The following is a 15,906-nucleotide window of genomic DNA, read 5'->3' on the forward strand; positions in this document are numbered from 1 at the left end:
AAGCCTTTAACTGTGTAGTCAACTTAGATTTCCACAGCCAAACTGCTCCCAGATGTGTTAAATTCACGTTATCTTCAGATGAAGTGGAGAGAAGTTGTAGGTGCTCAGTTCCTAGAGCAGAGAACACAGAGGTGTTTCTGGCAGCAACAATTGGAAAATATCCCAGATTTGTAAACAGTTTGGAACGTTACCAATGATGGTAAGTGTGTGTCAGGAAGAACTGATTCAACTACCTGTCAAACACACACTGAGAAGTAAACTGACATCCTGGGGGTAATCTCCTAATCTTACACAGTAAAAAAACCTCACACTGAAACTAAGTAGAGACTTCAGGATTTAATTTCAAAGCATTCAACTATTTGGAGAGATATAAAAAAGTATGCCAATGTGATAATGCTGTCTTTTCTAATATATTTTATACCTCTTTTGTATTTTAAGTATTTAGTGTTATATCATGCCAGCAGCTAATGCTTTTTCTTATCTTTTCAGGATTTTAGATTCCTGACCTAAAACTAATGCTGCAGGAATGCTGAGTACATGGACATACTGTTTTCCTTACAAAAATTATTCGTTACTAATGTACAATTAAACTCACTAGAATGTAAATGTTCTTAAGCTAGACTCTGTTAAGAATTCAAAAGTTTCTTTACTTCCTTGATTATATTAAAAGCATATTAAGATTATTTGTTTCCCAGTGTTATGGTGTTTACAACTGCGTGTAATGCAACTGTAAAAAAGTCAGTGTGTGCATGCAACAGACATTGCCTCTAACAAGTGTTATGTACATTTATTTTCCCTTATAAATAAAGGCACTCAGTTAGAGACTTATTTTAATGAGAATGTTTGCAGTGTAGACTATTGCATTTTGTAAGTCTTGTAAGTGACTTGTACAGTCCTTAAAGTCACAGCTTATCTAGGCAGGCCAAGCAAAAGGTGCGGTTTGGTTTTTAGGATGATGTTCTCCACCCTTGTATTTCCCTCAATGTAGCCTGTGGACTTCTGGCAGTCTGCAGGGTCCAGATAAGTGCTCTCCAGGTGCCCTGTGGAATGACATTGATGATAAAGGAGTTGGCAGTCCTCAAAAAGCTTTAATGTTAATAGTGTTTCCTTGGCTGAAAAAAAATTAGAATCTCTATTCCCTTAACAAAAGGAAATTGAACAAGTTGCATGTTTTGAAGAAATATCTTTATTTTAATCCAATTGAAATATAATGGCATCATTTTTTTTAGCTATTAAGAACACAGATGCAGTATGGTTCTCATTCAGAAGAAGGCTTAATTGCTTCCAGAATTAGGATTCACTTGAAAACTCAACTGGTTTTGACGTAGACTTAGAGAACTCTACTCAAAAGAATGAGTTAACATCGCAATCTTCCTAGCTTCTCTCTCTGAGTTAGTTTTCACACCAGGGTTGTGTAAAAATATGATGTTGAGGCTGTAATTGTGTTGAAAGTAACTAATCATTCAGTGTAGAAGCAGATTATTGTTTTTAACATTGTATTGCCTGGTCATGGTTTAAACTGACCTCAGCTTTACTACTCCTGATTCTGCAAGCTTGGATGAGTAGCCGAACTTCAGAAGGTAGCTGGGAAAACGGCTGGCCTTAGAGGTGGACACCAGCTTAAGAAATCCTTTTCCTCTTTTTACCTACTTGTTTTCGCTCTGCAGTTTGCTGTGTCTCCAGTCGAACTGGTGCAATTATCTGTGAACTGAGGATCCAGTTTTATACAACCCCTGGTCAGAACGAATGTGTGGCCTTCTGCCACAAAATGCTTATTATATTGTATTGTATTGTATTAAATTAGGTTATTTGTTTAAGTTTAACCCCCCCACTGCCTTGTACGGCACGACTGACAGCTTCCACTCAGGCAGGTGGTGGGATGAGGAGACCGTGGCTGAAGGGCAAGGCAGGGGAGTAGGGCTGCCTCCTCCAGTCACACCCACCACCAAACCACGGCTTAAGTGGCCCAGACTGAGAGTGCCCTGAGTTTGACCTTTTGTTTGTTTTGATTTTTGTTTATTTTTGTTTGTTTTCTGGTTTTTTTCCTCTGAAACGTTTTTAAAGAGGATCAGTTTTGTCAGCAGTAGCCAACGACGGATGGGGCAAATGGCGGGGGCCCACCGCCGCCTCACTGCCTGCCTGCCTCACGCCGTCACCTTTGGAATGGTGAGGGCAGGGTGGGCCTGCCCCAATGGCCGCTGCCATCCTGCCACCACCGGGTCAGAGTAGTGGCCTCCCTGAGGAGTGGCAGTGCCCGTGGGGAACCATGCAGGTGGATGCAGAGGGTCACCCCAGGCCTGAGCTGTCCTGGTGAGGCAGCAGCTGAGACCGAGGGCGATGAGGGAGTTGGGGTGGGGACACCAAGGAAATGGGGGAGGCTGCTGGTGGGCAGCGGCTGGGGCCGAGAGAGGCGCTGGGTGCTGCGAGAGCCCTGTCGTGCTGCCTGAGGCAGCCACCGCGCCTGCTGGGTGAGGGGAGAAGAAAGGCAAGGTGGTAAGGAGGGCAGGAGCAAAGCCAGCCACCAGTGATGGCTTCCTCGGTGCGGCCAAGCCTGCCGCAGGGCCTGGAGGGCAGAGGGAGATGGCGTCGCTGTCCCGGTCCCGCGTCACCTTCCCAACCCCTGCGGAGGTCCCGAGAAATGGCAAATGGGAGAGCAGTTTATGTGGGTTTTCTTGTGAGAATACATCAGGAAACTCTGAGTTTCTTATGGTTAAGAATTAATTGTCATTACTGTCCTGTGAGAATAACAAAATACTACACTTTGATAGCTGGACGATCATAGGTATTATTTTAAAACCATCGCTGAGAATTTGTTTTGTGTCATTCACCACAAAAAAAAAAAAAAAACAAACCTGCAAATTAATTTACCAGACATGTTATTTACACTTAAGGATCGAAGTTATCCAGCCTGTGGGTTCCCAAACTTGATATGTGCATCTGCCCTGGCAAAGCTGGTGGTAGCTAACCCTATCATTGGCAGCAGTGAGAAGTGTTAGGAGAAGTTTTTTCACTTGTGATTGTGGCCTGCTAGTAGAGTAATACTGCCTCAGTAGTCTAGCTTCATATTCTGAAATCTACTTACAATGGATCACTTTTGCCATTGCTTGGCTCCTTTGCACTCTTACCATCAAATATCTTCTGAAGTTTTTGACGAACATTTTCATTTATTTCACCTGTGCAACCTTGAACTAATCACTTTTTAACACCAACTTTTTAAACATTGATTTAACTCAATTTGTTAAAAAATTGTTAAAGGTTTGCTAGCTTCTGATCTTCTTTTCCTTGAGACTGGAGTTCAGATTTATCAGACACGCCTGCTTCCTGTTATGCTTACTGTGATCTAGGATTCTTGATCCAATTTTTTTTGCTTTTACATTTTCTAGATGTAACAGCATCTAGAAAATATCCAATGTACAACTGGTTACACAAACCTATAGAATGTTACAAACATTAAATAGAAATTGTATAAAATACACCATAAGTAAAACACTGTGGAAAGATTTCATGTAGGACCTAAATTTATAGAAAAATGCAAAATGTCCTCTTAGTTCTGTGGATTTTTTTGATACCCTGGCTGTACCTAAGTCAAAATTCTGCTTTGGTGAAGTGTTGAAAACTTGCAGTAAGACTGACTGTAAGGTTTTTTTATATAAGTAAACCCTGAGGAATTACACTATAGCAAAACAGTTATTTTGATTTTTCCTATTCCAAACTCATTAGTGACCATCTAATTCATCGGATTATATACGGAGCTCCTCTTTTATTTTTTCCAAGTATTTCAATTACTTTTCAATCAAAGAAGGAGAAACATCACTTATTCTTAACTCTTTATCTGTGTTTTCATATGTGGATAAAGTAAATTTTGCTAGCATATTTGAAAGACTTGGTGATGAAATAACCATGGTCACAAAGGTGGAAAGTTATGGAGAATAATTTTCAAAATTTTATAACTAACTAGCTACAATGGAGTTGCCATTCCTAGTCCAAAATCTGGATATTGGAGCTTTGCAGAAGGAATCAAAGTACTCAGGTATGAAATCTCTTTATCTTAGCGATAAGGCACTAGATGTTTGCAAAGCCAGAATGCCCCGCTAGTAGTGAATATTGGTAGCAGCACCCTTGCCTGCAGACTGCTGAGCCCCTGCGTTAGAACTGTTGCAGGAAATGCCATAATTATTGCCATGTCCTTTCCGCTCCAAACCCTGCGAAGTCTCGCTTCCTCACTCCTGCCAGAAGAAACTGGCAGTTTCTTACCAGAAACTGGTAAGAGCCTTTCTTACCAGAAACTTAAGAGTTTTCTTGCAAACCCAATGCTTAACTTTCTTGCAAGCAGTAGCATGATTCTGTTTGCTCTCTTTGTGGATTTACCAAGTATGTTTTCATCTAAAATGCACATCAAAATGCAAAGCAATTCTTTTATCATTCTTTTACCTTAGTGAAATTCCTTGAGGCATTTGATCTTCATTAGAATTTTTTTCATTATACTCATGCTAAATTCTGTACAAGAGCCTTGTTGAATAAAAATGAAGCAGCTGTCAGCTGGAAAGACCAATATGGTACTCATGGGCATGGTAGTAATCCAGTGGAAATCCTGCATGTTTGGCATATCCTTATTATATGCCAAAGTGAAAAAGGGCTGGTTTTGTTTTATAAAAGGGCACACAAGATTGATCTGTTGATTTAGTTTTGTTGCATAATATTAAAACAGGATCCAAATGAAGATACTGAATGGAATGATATACTGAGACATTTTGGAATTCTTCCTTCCAAAAGAAAAACCGAAACATGAAGTTGAAGAAATGAATTTATACTTGCAGAAAGAAGCAGAAGGCAAGTAAAATTAAAAATACATGCCATTAGCATAACAAAATTTGAAAAGTGGAGGTATTTTTGATAATGCTTTTTATAACTTAAACATTGTACAATAATTATATTTTTATTTTAATTATGTTCACTTTGTTATTTTAAAAAGGATTCTGAATTAAACATATAACATGGTTAGTGGAAAACATTATGGCATATAACATTTACGTGTAACTAATTTTCATAATTTCATAAGGGAATGGGTCATTATAAGCAAGATTCACATTCTGAAAAATTGGTAGTAATCTGCTCCTGCATTTCTGTATTTTTCTGTATAGTTATAGTTAAATAAATTTGGTTTTTTTCTCTCTTTTACCCAGAGTTATGCCAAAGTTAACTAATTTCTGAAATTAGTACATCTTTTTCTTTCATTAGTTCCATGTCTGTGTAATACTTTTCATACATTTAAAATGTTTGTAGACACTGTGGAGAACAAAAGATAACTAATTTTTTGTTTGTTGTTTGTAGTGAAACCATATGAAAGAATGAATCTTGAAGAATTGAAGGAAGCTAAAGATGACTTTGATGAGGCTGATAGCAAAGCTATTGAAATGTATAGGTATAGTAAGAGATTTCCATCCAGATTAGCATACACTATTGTACATATACATGCACATGCTTCTGAAAAATAAACTCAGAATCTTTCGAATCATGTCTGCTGACTGACACAACTGCCTTTTTTTGTCTTCTGCTTCTTTGCCAGCAGATAGACAGCACTCACATTACTGTCCTACTTCTTCCTAATTGCCAGTTGCAAAGAGAAGCAGTTTACACCATATTTTACATGGATGTTTTGTTAGAACAAAGTTATCCCCCTTTTAAAATACTTAATTTAGCCTGAAAGCTGGATATTTAATAGAAAAAGAATAGAAGGGGCCACAGTGGAAACCAATGTTACTCATCCTCAGTTCAACTGAAGATATATCATGCTACTGTATATTGAGAGGTGGTGTATGTTCGAAGTGTTGTATAAAATCATAGACTCATAGAATAGTTTGGGTTGGAGGGGACCTTTAAAGGTCATCTAGTCCAACCCCCCTGCAACGAGCAGGGACATCTTCAAGTAGGTCAGGTTGCTCAGAGCCCCGTCCAACCTGACCTTGAATGTTTCCAGGGATAGGGCATCTACCACCTCTCAGGGCAACCTGTGCCAGTGTTTCACCACCCTCATTGGGAAAAATTTCTTCATATGTCTAGTCTGAATCTACCCTCTTTTAGTTTAAAGCCATTACCCCTTGTCCTGTTGCTACAGGCCCTGCTAGAAAGTCTGTCCCCATCTTTCTTATAAGCTCCCTTGAAGTACTGGAAGGCTGCAATAAGGTCTCCCCGGAGCCTTCTCTTCTCCAGGCTGAACAACCCCAATTCTCCCAGCCTGTCCTCACAGCAGAGGTGTTCCATCCCTCTGATCATTTTTGTGGCCTCCTCTGGACCCGCTCCAACAGGTCCATGTCTTCCCTGTGCTGAGGGCTCCAGAGCTGGACGCAGTACTACAGGTGGGATCACACCAGACCAGAGTAGAGGGGCACCTCCCTTGACCTGACCTCGATAAATGTTGTATACTGAACATTTATCTAAGTTACACAAGTAGGGTTCATTCTCTGTTTGCCTGATTAAGCAGTACCCCTCACTCTGCCACTCTGAAAATACTCTCTGCCAGTCTTTAGGAGTTAAGAGCAATGATGATAAATGTTCAAAGAAAGGAGAAGTTCTGTGTCCCATTTTCTCTCTTCTCTTCTGGACAGCATTTTCTGTGTATTTCAAGCCAGCAGGAAAAATAGTCAGTTGGTCGCAGATATCCCTTTTCTATCATGTTGCACAAGAACATTAGGAAAAACAGGGTCTAAACATACATGGCTCCAACTTTGTGAAGGATACCGAGTTTGTGCACATGGAGTGCACGCCACTAGATGGACCCCTAATACACAGCTATTGTGTTTTGCTTCTTAACCCGATTTTAATGGCTTTTCTACTTCTTACCTAATGAAAATATTAATCTGAAGTTTATATTGAAGGAAGGGTCAGGGGAGATCTAATCAATGTCTATAAATATCCTATTATATAGGGTATAAAGCAGACAGAACCAGGGTGTTTCCAGCGGTGCCCAGTCACAGGACCAGAGATAGTGGGCACAAACTGAAACACAGGAGGTTCCCTCTGAACATCAGGAAACCTTTTTTTACTGAGAAAGTGACCAAGCACTGGCACAGGTTGCCCAGAGACGTTGTGGAGTCTCCATCCTCGGAGATGTTCAGAAGCTGTCTGGACACATTCCTGGGCAGCCTGCTCAAGGCTGACCCTGCTTGAGTGGTAGGGCCCCTTCCAATCTCAGCCATGCCGCGATTGTGTAATTCTGTCATCTACCATATACTGTTCTTGGGCATAACTGTGGCACAACATTATTCAGCTATTTATAGGAGTACACCAATCACTTTACCTACAATACCATGCAGAGTCAACATGTTTTATGAACTCAGCTTCAGAAAACTTTGGCAGCTTGTATGGAGATTTAGTAAGTTCAGCTGTACTGGACTTTCACATGAATATTTTTGTAGGTATTTTACAAATTACACTGCTGAGTTCTGCAGAGGTTTATACTATAAGAAAAATGAGACATGCACTTTACACAGAATAAAAATGCTAATATGATCAAAACATTTCCTCTGTCTAGATTTTACACTACTTTTGCATTGTTAAAATGAGTAAAATATTTCTATTGCTAACACTGTGTGTCTACTGTTGTATTCTCATAGGAAGATAATAATTCAAATAATTATGTGGAAGTTGTAAATCCAAATTATCATGCATTGCTGCTAGAGTATAATAACATTGCATATATATTATTTAATCTTTTTTGAAAAAGCCACTTCTATAGTGGCTTTCAGTTAGTAAAATTAATAGCTGCTTTTAGTTCAACACATCTCAGTGAGGCATTTTCTTTTTCTGTCTTGCAAGTTTTTTTATAGATGAAGACTGCCATCTACTGTTTTTACATTCCAATTTTCAGGAACTATTTTAAAAATGGTAAACACTGGTACAAGTACTGGTAGTTTCCTCAAACCAATCTCATTTTCAGAATCAGAAACACAATTAGGACCTGCTTTAATTTTTTCTTGCTTTGTCTGAAATGATAAAACCTTGTGCAACATGTTTGTAACTCAAGTTTCCCAAATCTGATACTGAGGAAGATAAGACTAAGTATTTTAATGTTATCTTACTGAAGAAAGATTAGCATAGAAGCCTTTCTAGCTCTAAAATGATGTTAGAAGACCTAAAGCTAAAGAGTTATTCAAAGCATTTTTAAAGAAATTGAGGGAAATGCACTAGATACTGTTTTAAAATGCATTTAAAATGTTCCAAACACTTATTTTTATTGTTACTTTTTAATTAGGCAGCAATGCTTCCAAGAATGGAAATGCCTTCAGAGAATGCAGAAGTCTGGGGAAGTACGAGAAGTTCATGGAGAGCAGTATGTAAAGGAAGTTACGAATGCTCCAGAGGATGTTTGGGTTATAATTAATCTTTATCAGTCAAGGTAATGACTTTCTTGTTTAAGATGTTGAATGCTTCAATACAGAAAATTGAACTGGTAATTAAAGAGCAATACCAAGGAAAATGAAATACAATAGACTAATAAAATAGCAGTTGGTTTGAGGCAATGGAATCATAGAGCATGGGACCTTCTTGATTTGTTAATTCACTTTGAGTTAATCATTTCACTTTTGTTCAATTATATGAAAGATTTCTTTTGCTGTGTATGCTTATCACTATGTACTGAACCTCACTAAGATTTCTGAATTGCATTGAGAAAGTGGTGTCCACTGTCTGTGCTGAGGAAAGTTCCTTTGCACATTTTTCTCAGCAGGAGTGTTCGAACAGCATTATTCTACCTTTATTTCCCCTTTGACTAGAACAAATCAAAAGCCCAATAGGGAAAGTCTGTTATGAAAATTGAGGAAAGCTAGGGAATTTGTTAGTTCCCTGAGAAATTCTCTAATGGTAGCAGAAGTTGTGATAGAATCCGGCAGCAATGTCAAAGGACTCACATGATCAGTTCAACATGTTAGCAACTCTGTTAGATGTTTTCCAAAAGCACCGAGAATTAATATGGAATGTCTAATGCATTTTTTTAAGATTCAGACCAGCTTTCTTTTTTCCTTCTTTTTAAGCCTGTTGGGAGGAAGCGTCTTTGATTCTTCTCAGCTGTCAGGAATTGAGTATTTTACGCATGACAATAGGAATTGGTCAATCAAATGGAATTGTTCAAATTGCAATAATTTAAATGTACAGATCTGAAGAAAACAGCAGCTTTTCTTGCTTTTCATTGTTTCTGTTTGCTGGGGAACCAATTCTGTACTTTATCATTGCATAAATACGAGTCTATGAGGAAGCTCAACTTTTCTTGGGAATGATCATGAGCTCTCCAAAGTCTTTAACAGCTAGTAACGAAACTGCCTCACCTGCCTTTGACCACGAGAGGGTACTGCTGGAACTCCTCGACGGTCCACAGGCTAAATCAGCTGCTTGAACTTCAGTAACGCCAAAGATCCTAACTTCTAGAAGGTTAACGGGCTGGAGGGGAACAAAAAACCCCCACGTTTCTTTTGTTTTTTTAATTTTTTTTTTTTTTTTTTTACTGAGGTTTATATAGTGATTGTGTTACCAATAGTATCTATGAAAGTAATGAACAGGTCTATAGTGGTAATATGACTATACAAAGGTTTCCCTAATGTTACTTACATTTTACTAAAAGAATGAAGTAAGTAAATGTTAAACTGAAAGGCAGTTCAAATAAATTAAAGTAAAATGTACATTGCAGATTAAAAAATATCATTTAAACTCTATGATAAATGAACAAAATGAGCATTAAATTCTCAGTGGAGAACAAAACTGAGGCACAATTCTTGAAGTGTTTGGTAGCTTTACTGACATTATAGACTATGCTTATTATGTATTTTTAGATGGACAGCTCTTTAAGTCACAATGATCTTAGAAGCACCTAAATAAAATCTGTAGTGCAATTCTTATAACAAATTAAAGTAGAAGCAAACTATAAGGTACATTTATTCTTCAAAGGCTTTATTTTAATAACTTTAGTTATTTTACAAATTATTTACACCACAAGTGTCATCATACTTTCTTATTCTTTTCTAGCATCCCAATATGTTTACGGGTTAACAAACATCACAGCCTGCTAGCAAGAAATTTCCAGAAGTCAAGTTTCTCAAAGCTGTTGTAAACAGCTGCATTCAGAATTATCATGACAGATTGTTTACCCACAATTCTTGTATATAATACTGGTGAAATAAAAGGCAGGTTCATTGGAGTAGCTGAATGTGGAGGAATATATCTTAAAGTGGAAGGTGTGAGAAATATTTTTAAATAATTCATGCTATAGAAAACTTTATGTTCTTTGTAATCATTACATGTAAAGATCACTGTTTAAAGGTGGAAAAGGTGTTTGATTATTTTTGTAGGAAAAAAGTCTACAAAAACCAAAGAATTAATTTACCAATTCTGTGGTAAGAATATTGGATAAGCATGGATATTTTGCAATTTGACAGACATTTTACTGAGAGAAAGCTGGGTTGTCGCAAGGATGGCTCTTTTTTTTTGTTGAGATGGAGCTTGGTCTTTTATTACTGCAATTATCAGAATAAATTGTAAACTGTTTCCACAGAGCTCGAATGGAAACTAGCAGAAGTTGGAGCAATAAAAAAACCTGACTTAGAAGAAAAACCCAAAAAGGACATTATGGATATGATGACACCATCGGTGCGATATAGAAATATTTCTCTGTGATATATATGCAATAGAAATATTTCTGCTTATGAAGACATCAATACAAAAAGCAGTGATGTGATGAAACAAGATTATTACTCGAGAAAATTTTAATGCAGATCATCTGTTTTAAGATAAATTATCTCAACTACAGTTTTTTACTCCTTTGGTAAGCCTGGAACAATTAAAAAAAAAAAAAGGAGTTTTGTTGTTTCACTGGTATATTTTTTGGTTTTGATATGTGGAAGAAAATTGATGTGGTAAATGAAAGCCACAGTTACCTCAGATATTTGTAGATGTCTGTCATGAACACCAAAAGCCTGGATTCTCCGTTTCACACAAACTCTGCTTAAATGGAACAGGAAGGGGAGGGTATTGAACTGGTGGGCCCTAACCTATACTTTCTTCCTCCTTTTATCCAGTGTGGGTACAAGACACTCCTTTAATTCTCAGTTAAATGACTGTAGTAGAACTCCACTCTGCTAAATATCTTCTCAGTTCCCCCCATTGAAAAAGTGACCCAAAGACAATGATGTGCATAGTGATATCAAATCAGGATTTGGCCCTGAATCCACTGACTAATAGTTCCATTTGTTTGACGGGCGTTCAGGAATTTTCTCCAGTGTCAGGGATAATCTTCCCACTATTTTAGAATACTGACAGTTGAATCGTTGTTCCTTCCTAACAAAAATAAGTCTATCGTTAACAAAATAGTTTACATTACCACTGCAGATAAGCAAAACTACCTGAGTGAATGAAGAGACCATACTCCTGATTCAGCATTTTTATTTGAGTAGTGAAGCAAATTGTATAGTATTAATGTTGTTCTTCCAGTGAAACATCATTAAAAAAAAAAATCTCAATGTGCTAATGAAGATTTAGTTATATACAGTTGACATGGTTTATAGCATCAGGATGCAGAAAGAAAAATTAAACAGAAACAGTTCACTTAACTCTTGGCATATAGATACCTAAGAGCAAGAAAATTAACATCAGACTTTTTCACCCAGTAGGATACAGCTGCGCTATTAGTAGATACCTGCTGGCAGATACCACTTCTAGAAACTTTTATTTTGCAGATTCAGAGAGATAACTAGCATAGGTGTTTCAGAGATAATGGTTTATCTGCCATTATCTGCCACTTCAAACTAGAAAGCTAACTAGTAGTTTTAAATGTAAATAGGTCATCAGTGACTTCAGATATGATTCCTGTCACATCAGGTGAATATCAGTGTTGGCTGCTCTAAAAGGAGCACGACCACCTGCTTCCTCTTAGCGGTGAGCCTCCCTCCCGCTACTGCGGCTGCTGCCGTGAAGCGCGCAAGCACAACACACCACTGTTCCAAGCGCTAGTTTTGTCACATTGGAAGTGACAGGAATATGTCGCTAGATCTGACAGGAAAGGGCCAAACCTCTCCTTTTGTGACCCTTACTTGTGATCCAAGTGATCCTGTGATCATGATTACTGTGGCGGACCGACGCGCGGACTTTGTCTTAAACATTCCTCGGTGTGGACGCCTGCAGAGCAGAGCTACAGCGCAGGCACAGCGGTAAATATCACCTGGACTAGACCGGTTTCGGAGCACAAAGGCGAGGTGCAGGCAGTTGTGCATTGACTCAGCTTCGTCTCACCTTGACAGACCCTTATCTAGGCAGAGATGGCTTGGCGGGGGAGCTGCACAAACAGCTCAGCCCAGGAAACAATGCATCATGGTAAGAACCGAAACCGGAATGGAGCCTCAAGTACGGCACTTGAGAGCACCGGACAAGCAAGGACCCCCCTGCCCAAGCATGCAAGAAGAACGTGCCACGTGGGCACTAAGAACGTGCTGTTTCCTCGGGCAACCGGAGTGAAAAAGGTGGGACTAAGAAGTATAAAAGGTGGTGCCCACAGTGACTGGGGCAGGAACGGCAAGTATCAAGACGACCAACTGGACGCTGCTGGATCCACGGGTGGTGATATCTTCTTCGTCTCTGTCTCTCTCTTCCTCCACGTCTCTTTGCCAAACCGTGAAAGACGTGGTTCACAGGACTTGTTGGTCTGGTTAGATTGTTTAGATTACTATTAAATTGTTAAATTGGTTGGCTGGTGTCGTTTCACCTTAATTCAGTCCAGGGGGATCACGAATCTGGTCGTTGGTCCCAAGGGGAGGGAGGTCGTCCTAAACAGCTCCTTTCGGGCCGTGACAATTACAGCCATCAAGTGCGACAAAGCAGCAGCAAAATCCAAGGGAATCCGCAGGTTAAAAGCAGATGTTTCTGGTTCTGAGTCAGTTACACCATTTGTAGGAAAAGGGCCTAGGAATGAATGTTAGTAAACCTTCAAGTCAGCATCTTTGTTAAATCCACTGATTTTACTATTCTGGAGTGATGAGAAATTTAGTTTCAAAATCAGCTTCCTCAAACAGATCCTCCTATGAATATGCCAGTGAGGATCAAAAAAGAACATTCTGAGCAAATGATTGTTCTATGGCTCTGAAGTATATCATGCACAAGATGGCACTTCTGTAGGAAACATGGCTACAGTTAATGGAAGTGCACTGGAAATTTCTGTATTTCTGGCTGAATCTAGTCCCATCATTCAATTATTCACAGAAGATTTGCTGCTCAGAATTTGGAAATTCTGAAAATTATGTTGGCTCTCATGTAACCTTTGTGAGTGAAACGAAACTATCATTACACACTGGAGCAAACTCATATTGACAATGAGAGCCAGAAAAATAGTATTTCTAGGTGGGGAATAGTTTCATAAAACCACCACACCATTTCTAAGCTTTCTGTCCTCTTCATTCAGGAACCTTTAAAATACCTTCAGAAAAGAAGCATTAAAAAAATGACCTTGGATAGGCCATGACCTTGTCAAAAATGCAAATACCTGTGATTTCCACAGCTATGTTGCCTGTTTTGCTCTTGTCAAATCCCAAAATGTAAGATGTGCAAGCCATAAAGAGTAATTTGCTACTGCAACACTGCAGTTATGCTCCCATACATGCAAGGTGTGAAGAAAGGCAGCACAGCATCTCTACTTTGTTTTTCAGAAGAGTTACTACTGGTTACTAAATACCAGCAAAATTGAATTTGTGGCAAATTTGATACACACAGCTTGATGCTATTTTTAGCCTCCTGGTTTCTTGGCCATGTTCTAGTTCTGGTAATTATGCATTTTTGTTTAAAATATTCCTGCATTTTCTCCTGGATTTTCCATTCCTGCTGTATGCTATTATCTTCACTACATTTCATTGTAGAAGCATTATCCTCTGCATGAGAAATGAAATGATTAGTTTTGTTTATATCACATTTTCCTCAATTGAAAGCTAGAAATAGAGTATTATGAATCAGTAAGCAGAAAAATTAAGTGTTTTTACTAATGTTTTTTAAAATTCTTGCAGTGGAAAAACTGAGCTCATGGTTAGCTCTTTAGCAGCATTACTGCTAAAGAGGTTCCTGTCCTACAATACCTTTGCATAAGATTTTGGTCACAAGGTGAATCAAATGGGGAAACTGATCTACCTGAAAAGTAATCCTGAAAGAAAGATCCAAGAGATTTTGCAGCCAAGTTCCTTACTTCATTCCAGACACAAACACTAATTCAGCTTCTATGGATACACATTGGTGATTACGCTTTTACATGTATTGCTGTTGGGGAGATCAATGGAAAAATAAGCATCCTTGTAAGCGAGAAAGAAAACTGGGAATATTCACATACTATTAACACTGAGCAATGTTTTACTTTACAGAAAACAGTTCGCTGCTATGTTCTGCTGCATGCAGAACAGGTTTACATCAACATAATCACTGCACATTTAAGCATATTCCAGTCCTGTAGTAAGCAGTATGGCTGGAATGCGTTACAGTTGTACGTAAAGGCTGCGCAGTATCAGTTAGTCATCTCTCCGATTGATACCTGATGCTGTTTGTATTTATTAGCTGGTCTGTTTCACAACTTTCTCTGCCAAGTCAGTAACACCGGCACACCTTAGAGCTTTTATAAGCTTTACCAACATACAAACACAAGAATGCTAACTTTTATTATCAGAGGTAGTCCTGCAAACTCCTACTACAGCTGTGCCTTCCTGTCCCGAAATGATACATTTTCTGAACAAGTCTACACCTCATCACTGTGTAGTCTGCCTAATAAAAATACATCAACCCCACACAGGGCACTTCAGTTTATCTAGTTCAGAATTACTCTTTTACCTTGCAGCCACGCACACATAAAAAAAAAAAACACCACCACACCAAACTGTAAGGATTGGCAAATGTGAAGAATGGACTTAAATTGCTACTTTTCAGCTAAACTTACTTGCTGTGAGCCTTCCATCAGTTTGGCGGTCCAGAAATCTCTCAGACCTCAACAGCCAGTATTAGTACTGTACAATACAAGTTGTACAAACCATACAATATTAGTACAGTATTTTAAAAGTTACAAGATTTTATTAGGTGTTGAGATTTTTAAACTCACCTAGGGTGATTTCTTATTTCTAACGCTAAGTAAGTCTGATTTATAGAACTGGTATTAAAAGCATGGTACACAGGCAAAAGGACTGAGGCGGTCAAGTCTGTTCTCTGCCACTCCGTTAAGTTTTACCAGTTTACGCATGCCGATAAAAGAAACCACCGCCAAGACGGGTGGCTTGTACCCCTAAATAACTTGTGGTGGCACCTCTGCTCCCAGAAAGCATCCGAGATGCTGCTGCTTATTCCTCTCTGGGAACGACAGTATGAGCGGGCACCGACTCATACGTTCAGGCACTGCCCGGAACGGGGCTCTGTACCGGGTTTACTGTTTCGATAGCAAAGCGCCTCCGTTTAGCGGAACCCCGTCCGAGGGCTCGGCTCCCGCCTGCAAAACAAGACCCAGAGCATCACGCCTGGCAGCGGCGGCGGCCGCTCCGTCTGCCGGGCCACCCCGGCTGTGCCGCACGGCGGCATCGCTCGCAACTTCCCACAGCGCCGCTGTCCGGAAGCGGAGCGCGGCCGGGTACCGGTCCCGCTCCCCGGCTCCCCACCTCGCAGCCCGGCTGCCGTCAGCCCAGCGACCGGGCGAGCCCTGGCACTCTGAGTCGGAGACGTGGCGCTGCTGGGTCTCGCCGAATCGGGCTTCCCCGGTCCCGAGGCGCCCGGACACGACTCCGATGGCTGAAGGTCCACGCCCCGCTCGGTGGCGCGGCCGCCGCCATTTCCTCCTCGAACGGCGCAGAACGGAGCGGGGTGAGGTGAGGCGAGGTGAGCCGAGGTCAGCGAGGCGCGACGCCCACTGCGCCT

General features: G+C 39.9%; 1 protein-coding gene across 1 annotated transcript; it reads left to right on the forward strand.

Annotated features, from left to right (window-relative positions):
* Positions 1–2,097: 2,097 nt before the first annotated feature.
* Positions 2,098–11,040, forward strand: PDCL2 (phosducin like 2; the record flags this gene model as incomplete). Its single annotated transcript, XM_081998906.1, is given in 9 exon segments — positions 2,098–2,166; positions 4,709–4,765; positions 4,767–4,830; positions 5,332–5,422; positions 8,252–8,395; positions 10,015–10,055; positions 10,058–10,128; positions 10,130–10,223; positions 10,541–11,040. Coding segments are annotated over 9 exon segments (753 nt in total). The 3' UTR covers positions 10,663–11,040.
* Between the last annotated feature and the right edge of the window lie 4,866 nt (positions 11,041–15,906).

Source organism: Phaethon aethereus (genome assembly GCF_964289735.1).
Source record: "Phaethon aethereus genome assembly, chromosome: 4".
NCBI lineage: Eukaryota > Metazoa > Chordata > Aves > Phaethontiformes > Phaethontidae > Phaethon > Phaethon aethereus.